Here is an 18961-nt window from a genome sequence, read left to right as displayed (position 1 = left end):
ATCTGCCTGAGACTTGGGGAAATCACTTTTCAGTAGAGCGATTTAGTTAATGAGGTCACTTGAGTCAATCCTGGGAAGACCACTTTGGTTCTCTTCGTACTTTTACTCCACCGGAGCAGAAGGAGCCTGTGCTCCCAGGGAGCTGGGAGGGCTGATGGTGCTGCAGAGCTAGGAGGGGAGATTTTCAGGACTGGCGTGTGACAAAATAACTTGATTCTCCAGTGTGACAGACCCACCAGCTGGGAGGGACTCCTGCTGGGGTGCTTATCATTCTGTCCCACAAACTGTCTTTTATAGCTCCCACTACAAACCCTGTTGTTTTTTGACTTCTTAGCCTTACTCCAGGACCCTCCATAGTCATGCCTTTTCCCCTCACTGAAACTACAGCCCAGAGCAGTTCCAAGTCGTCATCACCCAAAATTTGAAGCTTGCCATTTGAACAGCTTTGTTCAGATGTGTCCATCAGCCTCCCACTGGGTGTAGAGCAATGTACCAATAGTGGTTTTGGGAAATTAACATGAAAAGGTGTCTTTTTTTTTTTTTTTTTTTTTTTTTTTTTTTTTTTAATTCACATGGACACTGTTGGAGCCTTTGCTTCTTTGCAGAGCTTTCCTCTTGTGATATGTGAGCGGATTAGTCTCTGTAATGACTTTGTCTGATCTTCACTTGGGAGTTTGTACCATCTTAATCAGACTTGAATATATAAATAGATGTCTTAATCTGCCCCGGATGACTGTCTGTCCCAGGATGTAAATGAAGCATTTATGTGCTGCACTGCAGAAAACTTTGGTGGATTTTAAACTCATAAAAGAAAGTTTTGGACTTGGTGGGAAATGAATAGCTTCAACGCTAATTCACAATTTACATTGGACTAATCTAAAATACTTTTCACTTTCCAGGCAATAGACTATAAAGCACGAGTATAGACATTAAGAAAAAAATTTGCATTCCACAGCAAGACAGGTGGAGTCCACCGGAGTCATTTCAGTACCATTAGAGACTCTGCACTTGGACCTCTAAAAACATTAGGCTGGACAGAAACCTTTCGAGATGCAATTTCCTCTGTTCTCTTAAACTCCTGTGTTACTGAGCACGTAGCATTATAGCTGAGGACACGTGATCCCTAGTCCAGAGAGTGCTGTCTGAGTGCCGGAGCTGAGAAGAAAGGAGCCACAGTTCAGAGGATAATGGGAAAGGGGATAAACATACATGGTTATTACAGAGGAGTTATTCTGGGGCAGCTTTGCCTTTCATGCAATGGCAATATAGTGGGATGAATAGTTCAGAATGAAGGGCTGTTTGAGTGGCTTTTTTCTAGTGTTTGCTAGAAAAGGTGCTCCTGAAGAAGCTTGGTTAGTGTTTATAGCCCTTTTCAGTGGTATTAATGAGAATGTACACTGAGGAGTATATAGTAGAGCATATATAGGTTTCTTTAAAAGTTGAGACAAAAGATAGTGCTAAGACTTGCTTGCCCATACTTGGTGTCATGGGGGGAGGGCTCTTCCCAAGCTAGCTGGAAGGCAAGCTTTCTCAAGGTGGCTTAGCACCAACCCTTGCTCATTTGCTGGGTAGACTCCCACCCTTCTTCAGCTGGTCTTGAAGTTAAGCTGATAGAAAACAACTTTCACCTTAACACAGCCATTTCAGTGTGCTAATGCAGATGGAGATCTTTGACTTTAAAAAACCCCCCACGATATTCCCCTTACAGTGATTGCCAGCCAGCATATGTATCTCCACGGGGTCGGGATGATGAGACAGCAAAGAAGCTCTGGAACGTGAGCTGTGAGCTCCTCGGCATCCAGTGGGACTGAGTGGCGCAGACCTCAAGTGTGTACCTGGCTGAGCCCAGTGATGCTTCTCCTGGGAAGAGCACTGCTGAGAGACCTCAAGACTAGAACACTGATACTTCAGCCACCCTCGTGATGGCTCTACGAACACAATCTAATGTGAATTTCTGGAATATTACACTTAAGGATTGAGATTAGTAAGCAACCAGTCCCCCTTTCTAGAATTAGAGCACCAATGCAGGGAACAACCTTTACTTGGTATCTCACGCAAGAGCCAGAGGCTACGGTTCTCTGGCTTTAGAATAGAAACGGAAGTTGCGGTCTTAGGTTTAGATTATGAAGTAACAAAGAACTACTTTTTTTTTTTTTCCCTAACAGTAATAGTGAAAAGGTAGGACTCTCAACTTAGGATGTGTGGCATTATTTTCAGTTCCTGCTATTTGACCTAGGAGAGTGAAAGTACTTTAGGAATTTAGATTTTCTGGCAATTACATGCAATACAAATGCTCTCAAGCACACAGAAGCAGGTGCCGGCCTATTTGTACCATTAGGTACAAAGTGGAATCAGTTATTTTTCAGTATATTCTCTGTAAGAAGCTGTACCCTCGCCACTGAAGTATCATGGCCCCAAATGCTCATTGACTGCAGTAAGTTAACCGAGGGCTGGCATATCTTTTGAGAACCCAGGTCTCAGGGCAGGTGACTGGGAGGTTAAAAGCTGCAGGAGTGCCACCAATTGTGTGTAGACAAGTTATCTCATTAAAAAAAAAATAATTAACATCTCTCCTGTGAAGCATTGAGCAAAGATGGTGTAAAAGTTGTCACAATAAACCCCCCAGCTGCACTTTAAATTACTTCAGAACCTAGAAAAGAGAGCAGAATGAGTAAAGAACATCTCAACTATGTTAAAAAACAGTAAACAACTTCAGCTGAGACTCTAGCTTTAAATGACAGCAAACTACCTAGAGCTAAGTAGCTGAGGCGGAGGTCGGGACCTTCTCGATAGCGTGGTGAAGTTAGCTACAGGACAGGAAAGTAAGACTCGCACAGCAATCCTTACGTTTGTCTGCCCAGCGGTTATTGGCCCTAGCTGGCCAAGGCTGCCAGCCTGGCCTCGCAGGACCTGTACTTCCAAGAGGCAGCTGGGTCAATCCATGGAGGGGTGGGACTGCTCCCTTGGAACTCTAGTGCTGCTTGGTGCAAATTGCTGGAGTGTGATCCATAATCAGAGATTATTTCTGAAGGAGTCAAGCAGTTAGAAAACAAGTATCACAGCTCATAGGATTATCTTCTGCTTCTGAATAAAAGTCCAGAAGTTTTTGGACCTGCGTATGAGCGTGCCACTGTGACCAACTGCCAGTTTTGGCAAAACAACTGCTAATTTTATGATTAATTCTTTCTATCTGGATGCTATCTATGCAGATCAGTCCTGTGCTACCTCTGAGCAATACTAAATAAAGCCATTTTCTTTTTACAACAGGAGACCCTATGTTCTTTCAGAAATGCTGAATCAGTTTATTTCGTGTTGCTTTTATCTGCACCTGCCTTACAGATGTAGAGAACTCTGGTTAACATTTTGAAGGCCCTTTGTGTTTCTCCCTGTCACTCTACCTTTTTTCCTCCCTCTTTATACTTCATCTTGAGTATGAAGTTAAATCCACAACTAGAATGTAGCAGTAGAACGCTTCCTAGCATTGCAGGCTTGGCCTGCCCTCTCTGTGTGACTCTGCTTGAAAGTGTCTTTCAGGAGCAATAGAAACCATTTTTAAAAAAGCAGAAAGCACCTCTAGGCTGAAATATTTTTCCCTTGTAGGTCAATGCTCTTCTCAAAGAAGTCCGATTGTAGATTTTACGTAAGACATACAACTACATGTTTCCATAGACGCACACCCACTCCTTTTGACCTTGGGCAAGTCATTTATACCTTCGTCTAGGTTGATCCGTAAGATGACGGAACTAAAGCTCATTTAGCTGTCTCAAAGGGAGGCTTGTAAGGGAGAGTTAGATTAACTTGCAAAGCTCTCGAAAGAGGATTACTGGTTTGTGAGAGTACATGTATGAGGCTGAGCTAGCTACCTACCTACTGGGAGGACTTCTAAAGTTGTGATATTCCAATTGGTCTAAATATTGAGGACACTGTAGCAGAGAGAGATTTTTGCATGACAGAACAATTTTCCCCCTTCTAATTACTCTGCTAAGCGTAGCCAAAAGCAAAATGCAGATCTAGAAAGAGATCCCCAGCTATGCTGAGATAAAACGCAAACAGAAGGTACGTTACCAGTCATAATACTTTATTCTCTTTTTCATTGTAAACAAACCTTGGTCATTAATAGAGAAAATCTTTTTAACTGGCAGTACTCAATCCCTTTTTGATGCTGAAAAATTCAAAGCCCCTTGCTAGTTGCACTATTCGCGACACAAGGCAGTTAGTTGGGATCAAAATTCCAGTTCTGCTGGTAAGAGAAAAATCCCTATGATTCCAGGTTAAAAACATCAAATTACAACAAACACTATATAAAGTGCATCAGGTACAGTGCAAAGAGGTCAGGAAAAAAGGCAGGTATGGAACTGACTGGTCTGCTCAGCAAACTCCACTCTCTGTTCTCTATACAGCTGAAAGAACTGGAGCAGAAAAGTAGGTGTTACAGCAATGCAGCTCTGGATACCCAGAAACAGTAAAACCTCCCCCCCATAATTAGAGATTTGGAAATGATCGAAGACATGGATAGTGTCACGTTTTAGGATTAACCAAACGGCTGTAATCCGATGGAAAGCTAGGTCAGTCTGGCAAAGAAAACAAAAGCAGCTTTCATTAGTACTGCCCACTAATGAGATAATGCAAATCTGTGGTCAGGAGATTCTGAAAGCTAAATGTGGTCATTTCTGACCGCTTAGCTCCGAGACATTTCTTGCCCTGCTCTAGTGAGTGCAGCAGCTCCAGGAGAGGCGTTTGTGTCAGTGGAGCACTGCTCATGAAACACTAAAAGGAGAGGGACCAAGTCCTTTCCAATTAGTGCAAAACTCTTACTTGACAGTCTCAATTATTTTGTGTACTAAAACTATTTACAGTTACATTACACTTCCAAAAACCTGTTGCTTTTGAAGTAAACAACTAAACTTTTTAACAAAAAGTGAACTAGTTTTCCTACCTCTTGTGCTGAAATACACGTAAACAGAAAACACAAACTCTTGTGGAGTGCCACGTTTTGTTGTTTCTTTCTTGAAGGTCCTACTACCGTCTACCTTTCTTCTGCCCATTTCTCATATCCCTGTCACAGCTGCAGAGAAGCAGATGCTTTTTTCAGCATCGACGAACACAGCCATTACACAAAGATGCCTGCTTTTTCATAAAACTGAGTTAACCTGACACTATGTCAGAGTAAAACCTGTCCGTATAGTCTATACAGTGTGTCCGGTCAATAAAAATTCAGTCTGGTGTTCTACTGTAGCTCACAGGGACAGATTATTCTGGTAAGAAACAAATAAATAATCCCTGTGTGACAGGGATACAGATAGCCTGATGAATTTTACCACAGCTTGCTCTATCCATATTTTCTGCTACACCTGATGAAAAACTGTGGAAGTTTACTGGCAACTGTTCCATGATAATGCTGCATCCCAACAACTTATTGGGTATAACTGTGGCAAAGAAAGAAGTACATGATTTTTCAACTATTTTAAAGGATTATCTTCCCTTTGTACTCCCCTTGCAGGATATGCCCTTTATAACTTCATCCACCTAGTAAGTGCTCAAATGCTGTAAGTATGGCACACATCATATAGTATGACTGGTAAGTAGAAACCTGCCATGAAGAATCAGTTCCTACCTTTTCAAACGACCTAAAGAAATTGGGGACATTGTACTAGTGGGGAGGAAAAAAAAAAAAAAATAAAAAGTAGCAATGGTTTGTATAGAGGCTTAAAAAAAATCTCTGAATTGCAGTCTTCATAAAAGAAGATCTCTCCAATCTTGAAAAAGTTTACAGGAAACCCATAATCACAAAATGTTTTATACTCTAGGCTACACTGAGTTGATGAGAGTTTTCTGTCCTCTCTGTATAGGTTTTCTGGTTTAAAAATAAAACATACAATAAAGTTCAGTGCCTTCCAAAAACAACCAACCAAAAAAAAACCCAAACCCAAACCCCAAATGAACAACAACAGCAACAACCACCCCCAAATCAGAAACAGAAATGCTTTCTTCCACACACCTAAACTTGCTTGTTCGGTTTGAAACTGCCCCCCTCCCCCACATCAAAAACACAGCCAAAAAACACCCTGAGGTAGTGACTGTTTGTCAAAATACAGGACTGGCACTTGTAACTTAGTACTCTTCCTTTCACCAGAGGCACATTAGCAGCATCCGTTTGCCACCAACATCAGTCAAGAGACTTCCATTTTACCAAGAGATTGCTGAACCACATGCCTTTAAGCTGTCTTGAAGCCTTCTCCTTCTGTATGATGGTGAATGTCAATTACTTATTACTTCCTAGTGCCCTGGGGAAGCCGGTTTCTCATTTTGGGCTGGTGCACTGAGAGCCATTGGCCACAGATGGCCTTCACAACATCATCTCCGCTGTTCTCAGCCAGCTGTCGCACGTGCTGGACTAGCTGCACTGCTCTGGTCTTCTCCTGTCTCACCGAGACTAGATAGGCAGAACGCAACTTGTTGCACATCACGTAGGCCTGGATCTGAAGCAGAAAAGGCAGGAAGAAGTCGGTTAGAAAGCTCTAGTAAACTAACAGCACAAGCTTAAGGAGTCATTGGAAATACCCAGTTCAGAAGCCTGTTGTACAAGGCAGTAGCAGCACATTATGAGGCAGAGCATGGCATGGAGTAGATAGCAATGTAAAAGATGAAGAGACCGCTGCATTTTATTAAGTTTGTCTCTTGTGGAAACTCCTTTGGAGTATCACCATGAAATCAACATCAGGAATCCTATCTTGTGCATTGCAACCATATCCTCATAGGAAAGTAATTTTCTTCCATTGCTGCTTCTAGAACAGCTCACATCTTTCAGTGGTAAACCTTATATAAAGGCAGAGCGAAAAGCCCATTTTTCAATCTATATAAAACACTGAGTTTGTCAGTTGGAGCAGGACAGAGGAGAGTCACAAATCTTAAGATTTTATTCCCAGCTATGCCACTCAGGATCTGTGACAATCCACAAACTCCAAGCCACAACCTCTTCATCTATAAACACGCATCTAGGCTTCACATGCTTATCTGTGACTCTCCAGTGGCTTGGCAAGCTGGTATGACAGCTAACAAAGAAACCAAGTAGTTTCGACCTTGCTTTCTCTAAGAAAAAAGTATATCAGAATTGGAGAAGTTTTATCATTTAGCTTTCGATCACAATGGAAATAGGCTAATCCTGAAAGAGTAAGCTGAAATTATCATCTCAGAAGTATGTTGATCCTCATCAGCTGGCTGCCATTACTGGAAACTTACATGCACCTACGTGAAAAGTTGGACAACAAAACCAACAAACCCACCAATGAGCCTCTCCAAAATACTCTTCCTTCCACTATAACGAATGCTTGGCCCTCACTCTGAGGACTATCAAGGAACCAATAGGGATAACATCAATTACTACCTTCATGTCACAGCTCTACAGTCACAAACAGCACAGCCTTGAGGAATTCCCTGTGATTTCTACAATCTAGCAAGTGGCCTTCAAAACTTTGGCCTGAGTGAGGATGAGAGAAAAGATGGTGAAAGAGAGCACGTAGCCTGCAGACCAAGACTAGGCTGTTTAGCTCTTGCTAAAGGAGTTCCTCTACTGCACTTTTACTTACCTTGTTTTCATCACTGTCCATATCCTGAATCAGATTATCCAGATCCTGTATCCAAAGAAGGGAAAAGGTATTCAGATTTAGAGTGCCTACAGTTTGCAAACGTTTACCCCATCCGGGATACCTGCATAGAGGAAGGGCTGCTGAGATCACAGCTAGATGGTTACACCCTCCCAACTGCCAATGCTGCACATGCAGAAAATACAAAGTCCAATTCTTCCCTTTACCACAGCTTCTCCTGCCTGCCATGTCAGTGAGGTACCCCTAGAGAATGCTATGAGGTCAGTCTCTTGTCCCCTAGTCTGATCATAGAGGGCACCTCCCTCCTTCACGGGGATGGAAAAAGACACTGTGGTAGGCAATGGCAATCTTAAAATTGTTTCCTATGGAGGCAGGAGGTTTATGCCTCCACACATCCTCTGTGTTGGCCAGGAAAGCCTCACTGAAGGGAAAATCTCCTACCACAATCAGGAGCATTTGGCAGGATCCCATGAAGCAAAGGTTCTCTCCCCATCACAGGTAATCATTTGGGAAGTGCAGGGTAGGAGTATGCCACAGCTACCTATTGTTTCCTCTCAGAGTAACTAGCATAAGGCAAACCACACACTCCCACCTTTAAACAATACATGTAGCACAGAGCCAGGACTCACTAAAAGAGCAGCACGGGCACAACAGGATGGTTTCCCTGCAGCCTGTATTGCGTATACCTGCTGCACGTGGGTCAGAGCAATCCCAAGCACAAACACAGGCTGGGCATACAATGGATTGAGAGCAGCCCTGAGGGGAAGGACTTGGGGGTGTTGGTGGATTAGAAGCTCAACATGAGCCGGCACTGTGTGCTCGCAGCCAAGAAAGCCCACTGTATCCTGGGCTGCATCAAAAGAAGCGTGGCCAGCAGGTTGAGGCAGGTGATTCTGCCCCTCTGCTCCACTCTGGCGAGACCCCACCTGGAGTACTGCATCCAGCTCTGGGGCCCCCGACATAAGAAGGACGTGGACCGGTTAGAGCAATTCCAAAGGAGGGCCACGAAGATTATCAGAGGGTTAGAGCACCTCTCCTATGAAAACAGGCCGAGAGAGTTGGGGTTGTTCAGCCTGGAGAAGAGGAGGCTCCAGGGGAGATCTTATAGCAGCCTCCCAGTACCTAAAGGGGACCTCTACAGGAAAGCTGGAGAGGGAGTCTTTATCAGGGAGCGTAGTGATAGGACAAGGGGTAACAGTTTTGAACTGAAAGAGGGTAGATTTAGATATTAGGAAGAAATTCTTCACTCTGCGGGTGGTGAGACACCAGAACAGGCTGCCCAGCGAAGTTGTGGAGGCCCATCCCTGGAAGTGTTCAAGGCCCGGTTGGATGGGGCTCTGAGTAACCTGGTCTAGTGGGCGGGGTTTTTTTCTTGAACTCATTTAGACATTTCAGGATAATGTTATCCCCATCATTTTTGGCTGCAACTCCAGACTCACTGACACACTTGAGGAGCTGCCGTATCTCACTGTACTTCTGCTGCTTCACCAGCTGCTTGGCCACTTTGCTGTACACTTCTGTAGCCTCCAGCTGGAAGTCCTAGAGGTAGTTGGAACATCAGAGCAACATGTTAAATGTTCTCAACAGGTTTTATCACAGGGAGTCTATACAACTGAGACAATCTCTCCTCAGAATAAAATATCATACCATGCTCCAAAAAGTCAAAGCTGTTTTGGGGGCCTCTGATTTTCCAGGCACCACTGCTCAGGGCTGGCTCAAAGGTTTTCTATAACTAGGCTGGTAAAACTCAATTTTGCTCAAGAACAAGAGCACTGTTACCACCTCTTTTTCAGGGGTGGCAAAAATCGGTTTTATTTCTTCTGGCAAAAGATCTCCTTCACTTAGCAAGCTCCCACTGTATTCCTCCAGCCACCCCACCAGCAGCCACCCTTTCTGTACCCCAAGAAACAGTAGGCAACTGACCATCACACACCTCCCATATGAAGGAAGAGATAATAAAAGCTGCGGACTGATCCTGCCATGAATAAGGCAAGAAAAGTAAAGACAGGAAGGGAATAGAAGTGATGCTAGGCAGCTGGGTTCGCTGCTCCATTTTTACTGGGGAATAGCGAATGCTGTTGCTGCTAATAAGTGCTATTTTTCTAAGGCTCTCCATCTCACTACAAACAGGCGCAGCCCCCCGCCCATAACCACAGACCCTCTTTCAGTGTGCTATGTCTGTCCAGAAGTGACCCTGCTATACCCTCTGTCCCAGAGAGGAGGCAACTGCAAACCGCACTGCTTGAAGCAGTATCTTTTATCAGCAGCTCCTAATTTAAGGATGAGAAACACACAGAAAAGTCTGGAGACTCATGAGCTATGCTGACTGATAAGCACCTCAGCTTCTACGCAGACATGAAGAAGAAGTCTCCAGAAAAAGTTTCCAGTTAATTAGTTTTGCTCTCTCAGCCAGAGGAATAATACAGAGACAACCCTGGACTTATTTATTAACTGTCTCTTTGCATGGCTATCATGAACTGCAAATTGCTACTAAGTCAGAGCTCTGTACTCACATCTCTGATTGTGGTTTGCCAGAGTTAAGTCACTGAACGAGCTGCACAGCAAAGGAAAAGCTGTACTTAGTTCCTCTGTAGGACCCAATTAGCTTGGAAGTGAAGCAGCATCTTCATTTCCTTACCAAGCTTCCTCCAAATACACAGAAATTTAAGACTTGACCCAGTAACTTTTCTCAAAAGTTATTTTCTTTTGTGAGGATTAAAAAACATTTTGCAAGAAAGTTTACTGCTTAAACAACTGCTGCTTACAGGCAGCAGTTTTTCCATACCTGGAGGACTCTAAATGCAATCCCAAATCCCTCCTCAATGTTTTTGCCTTCCAACATGACCTGAAGAGAGAGTCAGACAAATTTGAGGATGCACATTCCTTTTTCATTACATACTGTTAAATAATAATGCTTTTCCAGATTTTGCCCAGAGGCCAAAAGACAATACATTACTTCAACAGAGAACAGCACCACCCTAACAGGCAGAGCAAACACAGGGTTTATTGCCACACGCTGATTCTCTGTGGGACACTGGGCAAGTTACAGATGGAGCTGAGCTGAAGTTAAGAAGAGTTAGAATAATAGCAGTATTTGCCTTGCTTCAAAACATAGTAAGACGTATAGTCAAAAGGCATGTTAGTCTTTGTATTTGGGATCCTTTGCCTCTGCAAGTTTGAACTTTGAGGAGAGGAGCTCCAAGTTCTCATGTGTTCTCTACTACGTTGAAGGAAAACATGAATTTTTCATAAATGGTAGGTTGCATATATGCACAAGTAACATGCCCATGAAAAATACAAAAGCCTGCTCCAACCATCAAATGTTTCAACCCATATATCAAGTTAGTATTGTTGACTAAAAATAGAGCTCTGTTTGAAATAGCAATAAGTACCTTGCACGCAACATCCATTTTCATGTTATTGTTTCCAAAAAGTGTGGGCAAGGAAGACCCTGTCATTTGAGAAGTTCCTGAGCTCTCACATCGATGCAGGAACTTTGTTACTTCCATCTGCAGATCAACTGTACTGATGTGCCTAGATAGCGGAAAAATTCTGAGTTTATTTTGAAACAGAGAAAATGTCAATTTTTATTTGTGTGAACTTACTAATTTCTTGAACACATTTCAAAATAAGACATATTTCAAACAATAATTATTTTTATTTACTTTTTGACTTTTTTGTGTAGCCAAGTCTGCAGCAATGAGATACTTTTCAGATCTGTGCACTTAAACATCACAAGCTGAAGGTGAACACTTGTTCACATTATTTCAAAGTGAGCCAGAGAATCTGGATCCCAAATAAGTATCTGCTCCGTCTTTTCCACCTCATCACATACACTTCCCCCCGGTCCCTTTAAGTTAGAGTTTAGCCTAAAAAAGGCAGAAAAAAGCCCCTAAGAAAGCCAAGACATAAAAGCCCAAGGACAAGAGAGATCTGGCTAAATTTACACTTCAACTCTTGAATACAGGGACTGAGTTATGTCTGGCACTTATAACTTGTACACAGTTGAATGTTGTGAGTTAACCCCGCTAGAAATTTCTCCTTTCCTATAACTTATCTTCTTGTTTATAGATACCTTGACACATCTGTAGCAGACATTTTCTTCCGAAAAGTGAATGCCATTTTTTTCCTTCCTGAACTTCTTGAGACCTCCTGCAGATAGACTTTAAGATGGTCCTTGATCTTCAGAAGCCATGTCTGTTTGCCTCCCAGTTCAGTGTAAGACTTTGCTCCATGAGTGAAAAATCTAATGCAGGTCATGGCAGCACGAACATGATCCTAGAAGAAATATACTGAGCACTGAGATGGAGCAAAGTATACCACCTTCACTAACCGTTGTGCTCACACAAAGCAGGCAATGCTCTATTTTCTTTAAAACAGTAGTTAAGCTACTGAAATGCAACAGATCCATGACAAATGCATAGCAAGTCAGCTTCAGTCAGGCTCAGGCCTTCCTATCTGTTTTTAAGGATTGGACAGTAGCAAAAATATACTTGTCCATCATGCAGATTTACACCAAAGTAAATAACCAAAAGTCTGACAGTATTCAACACTTCACTGACCCTCATCTTACCTTCATAAACTGCTGCAGCTCGTACAGAATATGGTAGTAGTTCTTTCTCTGCAAGTATTTGCAGGCTGCAATCAAGTAGACTCCCCAGCTCTCCAATCCTGGATCAATGGTTTCCAGCAAGTTCTCCAACATATGCAGTTTTCCACTTTCATAGCTTGGAATGAAGATCCCTTCAATGAACACTTCCGATGGGGATTCCTACACAAACATCAGAAAGGTAGCTTGAAGCAAAGTCACTGTGGCTTGTTCATTTTCAGTAAAATTACTGAACAGAAAATTCTGTTCTGTTTTACTTCAAACCAGGACACTTCCTTATATAACATAAAGGAGTATTAAGTGACAGAGACAATAAAATTAATAAATAATTTAGGTTGGAAGGGATCTCCAGAGGTCATTTCGTTCAAACTCCTGCTCAAGGAATGGCTTTCAAGTTAGGTCACACTGCTGGGTCTGTCCAGTCAAGTTCTGAGCATGAGTAGGGCGATTCAACAGCCTCTATGGGGCCCAGCTCCCATGCCTAAATATCCTCACTGCAAAAAAACCCGAAAACATTTCCTTATATCCAGTTGGAATTGCCCTTGCTCCAAATTGTGTCTGCCATCTCTTACCCTTTTACCATGCACATGTGAGATAAGCCTGGCTCTATCTTCCCTATAATTACCCACTTGGTAGTTCAAAATGGCAGAGAGATCACCTTTGGTCTTCTCTTCCTGAAACTGGAAAAACCTAGCTCTATCACTCCCCTCATATATCATGTCCTTCAGGCCCCTAGACACTTTGGTGGCCTTCCATTAGACCTGCTCCACTTTGACAATGTCTGTTTTGTTCTAGGGAACCAAAAACTGGGCACAGTAGTTCAGACGAAACCTCACAAGTAGTGAGCTGACGGGGATATTTACTTCCCTTGACTTCCCAACTATGGTCTCACAAATGCAGCCTCACATATTAATGTTACTATGAAAAGAAAGGTGTGACAACATGGACTACATAAACATTTTAAAGACACCGTATGAAATTTTTTTTTTTTTTAAATCTCATAGTAAGATATAAGCTACAAAGCCTGTACAGATAAAATGTTTCCAAACAACCAACTGCAAAATGTTTCATCAGAAGCCTAGTACCTTAAAGCTTTAAGGTAACAAACCTTCCTCTCCAGTTTGCAGGATCACTACCAGTCTCCTTGTCCAAACCTTCCACACCAAATTGTATGTCTAGAGTATTTTCAAAGTCTGCTACTTAACTAGAGAAATTATTTCCCCAACAATGCAAAAATATGCAACTTTTTTTTAAAGGCAAACTTAAACTGATACAAAGGTCACATTTGAAAAGCAAATTTAATATGCAGATGAGTATATGAGCTTAGAATGACTGATGATACAATGAGAAGGCAGAGCTGATAAAAAAATTTCTATTAATAAAGCTCATAAGCTGACTAAAGATAATGGAAATTGGTGTTTCAAGTTGTACATTTTCACTAAGAATTATTTCAAATAATAATAACAAAAAAAGAATCAGTAAATCAAACATAAGCACAGGAACTGAAAAAAGAAAGCAAAAAGAACCCCACACATATATCAGCTTTCAAGCTGGTGAGATGGAATGGATTCACATCTCCTCCACATCACCTCAGAAGCACCCTTAATAAATTAGCAAGAACCTTGTTGGAATAATTTCTCGGTTTAACTGTAATGTAGCGGCAACAGAACTGTTTTCTCCAGACATTCTTAAGCCCTCCTATATTATGCAGTTTTCCTAAGTAAGAACTGGAAACCACTTTTTGGCTTCCCTAGATTTCTGTCCTCTGGGACATGATCCTGTATTCCCTTATATTCCTAACAGTTACTGAATTGCAAACATGGGTGTCTGATTCAACAAACAATACCAAGAGACAGAGCCACTGTGATAGAGAGTAAGGTGTCTAGCGTTATCAGCATGCTGGAATTCAAAATTTTCCTTCTCTCTTCTGAACTGTAAGACAACAGTGCCAGGTTTTCAGCTTTCTAGAAAAAGGACAAAGCGCTGTTGATCCAGGACCTCTACCAAAAAAAGATAAAGCACTTTCTCTTCTCTAGAAGCCACTGTTTCAACACAATGGGGAAGAGAGATTAAATCTGAGATGTAAAGATCAAAGTTACTTTTTCATGTCACTGAATTCTTGTTGGTCACTGGGTAGTTCGTGTAACAACATTTAGAACCTCAGAAAATTCCTGTGCAGAAAAACACCCAGAATACTGCATGATGCTCGTTGCAATCTTAGACTAGCCTTGAAGTCCTCTTCGCTATTTTTCAAATTTCAACTTAGGTGATGGCAATTTAGATTACTCACCTTATTTAACAAATGTAGCAGTGCTTCTCTCATACAGTCATGCCTCATGTAAAAGCTTATTATTGCCAGATTAGTGCCATAACTATGTAAATAGAACAAGCACTCTTGATAGTAGCTGTTGTGTTGAATCTTGCCCTCACACATTATCTCCAGAGACAGACTTCTTGTTCTCAGTGTTGCTTCAAGTTCCCTCAACGTGGCAAAGTAATCATCATCCTGCCGTTAAAATAGAGAATCAATTATAGGTAATGAGTAAGAGGAAAACTTTCTTTTCAGTTAGATCTAGTCACTCAGCCCTGAAACATTTCTGTTATTGTTGTTTTTAAAATAGGTATTGCTTTAGAGGGGTGAGAATTCAGTCATGCTTTTTATAAACACTAGATTGGAACCCTGCTATCAACAGAGGTGCTGAATGTTGCTGTAGCTAGCATGGCTGTTCCCAGGGACAGACAAGAGGCTTATTTATTCAAACAAAATTCCACTGTCAACAGCTACTTCAATAACCTAGTTCAAACAGGCTTTTTCATTCTCCTAAAATATGTACTACTAAGAGATCTTTCATCACTATCATTCTGCAGTTACTTAGTACTAAAAGTCATTTTTTGGTACCTAATCAGAACTTCCAGAGCTAATCCCAAACCACGTAATAGTGCTTTTTGACAAGGAAAGGAAAGTGGGACAGCATTTGTAAATTCTTCTTTGAATTCCTGCACAGTTATCCCAGTTTCAGCAGAAAAACGGCATCACCGCAGCAAAACAACATATTGTTGGGATTGAGTTTAGTTTCCTCAGACTGTAGTAACAACATGTTAACCAGTACAGCTTCTTTCACCTCCACTAAGCATGCCCCAAATTACTATAAAATCCTGTGATCTGATTGTCAGCCACCAATTCACTGTGAAGAAACAGCTAACAAATTTCTCAACAATGTTCAGTTTGCAATCTGCAATCATGACAACAGAAGGAAAAAACCTAACACTTGATATTGTAACATGTGTTGCTATATGATACGTATTAAAACGTCATTGCTTGGCTTTACTATAGCCCTTCAGAACAGACAGACAGAAGACTTACCGCAATGAGTATGGGCTTCACCGTGGACTCCAGGTACTGTATCACATCCTGGACCAGCCTTGAACCATGATTCAGCTGGTTTAGATCCATAGGTGGCTTCAAACATCGGTTAAACTTCTCTCTTGCCAAACTTAAATTTCCAGCTTTAAGGCAAGCCATGCCCCAGGCATGCCACGCTCCACCTGGATCCAACCCAGATTTTGTAGAAACCTAAATTCAAAATTGTTTGTTAATATTGCAAGACAGTCCTGGTACAGAAAACAGAAAAACTGGCTTATCACACAGTCTGTGACTGTGACCTTTCACTTCCTAGAGCACACTTCCCATTAAAAACAAAAGAAAACACAAAAAATCCCATGCCGATTATTTCTGTATTACTGGCAAAAAATGCCAACTACCAAAACAGCCATGATCTCCAAATGCAGAAGTATTTTTTATTGTACAATTTTAAGCAAGTATTTATCTGGCAAATTTCAGTTCAGCAGTTTTAAAACTCAGGACATTTTCACATCCGCTTTCTAAAGCAGATGATTTTTACAGCACAGAATTCATCGGGTTTGTGGGTTAAAAAAAGAAAGCAACAGCAGATACTTCACAAACTGCCAGGAGATGTTTTATTTCACATAACTTTGCTGATCAAATTTGTTCCTGATTTTCTTTAGCAGAGCAGCTGCCTTTAAACATGAACTGTTCTTATTCAAATAGGTCACCTATTGCTGCTGTTTATCACCCCTTAAAAATCCTAATCCTGTTTGTAGTATCATAATCCTATTCTTAAACCGCAATGCCATAAAACAGAGGATTATGAAATCATGGGAGCAGGAAGACAGAAGATGATAAACCACACCAGATGAGCTCCAATAGGTAGATTTGCCACCACTGCTGATTTCCAAGTAAATGCTTGGGAAAGGTGCCTTTGCAGAAGGTGTCTGCTGTGGGATTACAGACAAACAAAATCAAACATACAAGCTTCAGATAAAGTCCTGCCACAAAGGATGTCTTAGCCCTTCTACTGGATGCAAGATTACCGTGTTTAATGGCTTTCTTGCAGTTAGTCCATTCCAATTTTAACTGTATTGGGAAACAAGGCCCCTAGCCTTCCTTTCAGCAGACTGTTCCACAGCAGAAGGACTCTTCCTTCTCTGAATTCTTCTTTTTCCAGTGTTCAGAAAATCATGTCTTCCTTGTTTAAAAACTTAATCCCAGTTTGTGACTGTTTAAATATTGTCCATTTCACCCATAACATCCATCTGAACTCAGAAGGAGAAAAACAAAAGCCACTATAGAAGCATTATGAACGTTGACAGTCCTCCATTGTCATTACCTCTATCGCTAGTTGATAGTACTCTGCTTCCAGAAGCCGATTTCTTAATCTTGTTACTGCTGCAGGGAGAAGAATCTGATGCAAAGATGGGATTGGACGGTAGGCAGCAGCAACCAAAATATTCAACACATCCACTTTGCTGATGTAACTAGGAGAAAACAGAGGTTAAACAAAAACATACACTTCCACTACTATCAGACACTTAAAAAACTTTGTGTCAAAGACAACTCTTAGAACAGTGGTTCCTAATCACCAGTACACCAGGTTTCTCTATCCATCATACTATCCTATTCAGACTATTTTTTATTGGGCTTTTTGCCACATTCAGTGGAACACTGGCAGACGCTGATTGCAGACACCAGCTATGTTACCAAATCAAAGCAGCACATGTAAAAATTTATATATCGAACCTGCCATCTCAAGCTCTGTAGGACAAAACTTGAGGAAAGTGTAACATGCTCATTCTCAGGAAGTGCAGGCTTAAAATCCTATATTGAAATATAGATTGAAAGCAGATACACAATAACACAAGTGAAATATTTACCCCTGTCTTTGTGAATAACTTTGCCCTATTCTAAGAATTTTATCATTAATTATTATGTAGTCATATTACTTGAATTTCTATTTGAACTCTTACATCTTTCTTACATTATGAACTTCTTTTCTTGTTTAAAATGTTCACAGTATAATCACAAAACAACTCTCCCACCCTCCACTTCCCAGTAAAGAAAGATAATGGTCTTGACAATAACTCGATACATCCTAGTGAACACCTGATAAATCACCTGTCACAGAGCGCGAGATCCTGGCTCCTTCCAGCTTTTACAAACATCATTTTGGCACTGAAGAGCAGTTGTTTCATGATGTCCATAAGGAGACCAGCATCCACCTCAGGATTAGTAAGCCCTTGGGACAACTTGCAGCAGTGCTCTATCAGTTGGTGGCCACACACTATGCTGTCACTGTGCAGGCTAAGGATGGCAATACACAAGGAAGAGCTGGGAGCCTGACAATTTGAGGAAAGACAGACAAACATGGGTATGGAGGTAGTTCTCCAGGGAACTGCTTATATTGGACTCTCTTCCCACAGACCTCACCTGCTCATAATAAAATTCACTGCGTACAATTTCATTCTCCTCTTCATTCAGGGTAAAAATCCATTCAAGCTCAGTTGTCTTGGGTATTCTCACCACTGTGGAATATACATTATTAGAAGTTTCTGCGGCCAAAAAGAAAACACCGAGTAGAATCATCGTACAAGAAGCAACAAACCTGGCTAAGGACACATAATGCAGAGTATTTCTATACTCTCGTAAAACAGTCATCTGTAATCCTCTCATTGTGCCACTTCCTGACAGTATCACATGTCCAGTACACAGATTACAGAAACATTTCCATTCCTCAGCAGGCTGCCAAATTGTACCTAATCTTACTTTCACTGTTACCAACACCCTGTCATCAAAACCCGGCTCCAGTAACATGTCTTCAAATGATTATCCAACTCTTATCCTACCAGACACCAAGCACAGCAATGTCCCCTCTTTAGCCTTCCCCCAGGCAAGTTATTAAATATTTCTGAGCAGGAGGCAAGTGGAAATACAAGAGCTGTGGGTTACAACTAAAAAGGGACACTGAAGAACCAGTTGTAAAAGAATGGGTAAATTGACTTAAATGCCTGTATCTTCTTTTTAGAATCCAGGTTATTTGAACATATAGTCCAGCAACTTTAAGACAAAAGACTGTAAGAAGATGAGCTAACTCCTTAGGTTAAGTTTTCAGATAAAATAGTACTGCAGAAAATTGGAGTTTTGATCAAATGATTCAAGAAATTTAATTTCTGTGAAAAGTCTTTTTCTTTCTTCCAGATTAAAGACATTTCTATTTCGAAATTAGTAACCCAGAATAGCTACAAATCAAATATTGTCTGTCATCTGAGTGTAGCTGAGAATGCACAAGGCCTCTCATGCTCAAGTTTGTGATTCTGGGTCCTGGCAGGAAAACAATGGGCAATCTCACAATCCTAAAAAATGGAGAATAATGTTAAATTTACTACTCTTTCC

At 41.4% G+C, this 18961-nt stretch overlaps 2 protein-coding genes across 2 annotated transcripts in view; one reads left to right on the top strand and one right to left on the bottom strand.

The window, feature by feature from the left end:
• LOC104285104 (retinol dehydrogenase 12-like) overlaps positions 1–2009 on the top strand; it is a 5607-nt gene extending 3598 nt beyond the window's left edge. Inside the window, exon 7 of the mRNA XM_009883502.1 lies at positions 1709–2009. Within this exon, the coding sequence (XP_009881804.1) occupies positions 1709–1811 (103 nt within the window). The 3' untranslated portion in view covers positions 1812–2009. The remainder of the gene's footprint in view (positions 1–1708) is intronic.
• A 4260-nt stretch (positions 2010–6269) lies between these two features.
• ZFYVE26 (zinc finger, FYVE domain containing 26) overlaps positions 6270–18961 on the bottom strand; it is a 49122-nt gene continuing 36430 nt past the window's right edge. Inside the window, exons 30-41 of the mRNA XM_009883481.1 lie at positions 17999–18120; positions 17687–17907; positions 16902–17049; positions 15578–15787; positions 14504–14719; positions 12178–12375; positions 11680–11882; positions 10997–11138; positions 10390–10449; positions 8974–9143; positions 7587–7644; positions 6270–6479 (exon numbers count right to left, since the gene is read on the bottom strand). Of these exons, the coding sequence (XP_009881783.1) occupies positions 6270–6479; positions 7587–7644; positions 8974–9143; positions 10390–10449; positions 10997–11138; positions 11680–11882; positions 12178–12375; positions 14504–14719; positions 15578–15787; positions 16902–17049; positions 17687–17907; positions 17999–18120 (1958 nt within the window). The remainder of the gene's footprint in view (positions 6480–7586; positions 7645–8973; positions 9144–10389; positions 10450–10996; positions 11139–11679; positions 11883–12177; positions 12376–14503; positions 14720–15577; positions 15788–16901; positions 17050–17686; positions 17908–17998; positions 18121–18961) is intronic.

This window comes from Charadrius vociferus, unplaced genomic scaffold, assembly GCF_000708025.1.
Source record: "Charadrius vociferus isolate BGI_N301 unplaced genomic scaffold, ASM70802v2 scaffold34, whole genome shotgun sequence".
Taxonomy (NCBI): domain Eukaryota; kingdom Metazoa; phylum Chordata; class Aves; order Charadriiformes; family Charadriidae; genus Charadrius; species Charadrius vociferus.
Note: the sequence above shows the minus strand (reverse complement) of the source record. Positions and strands in the feature narration are given on the sequence as shown.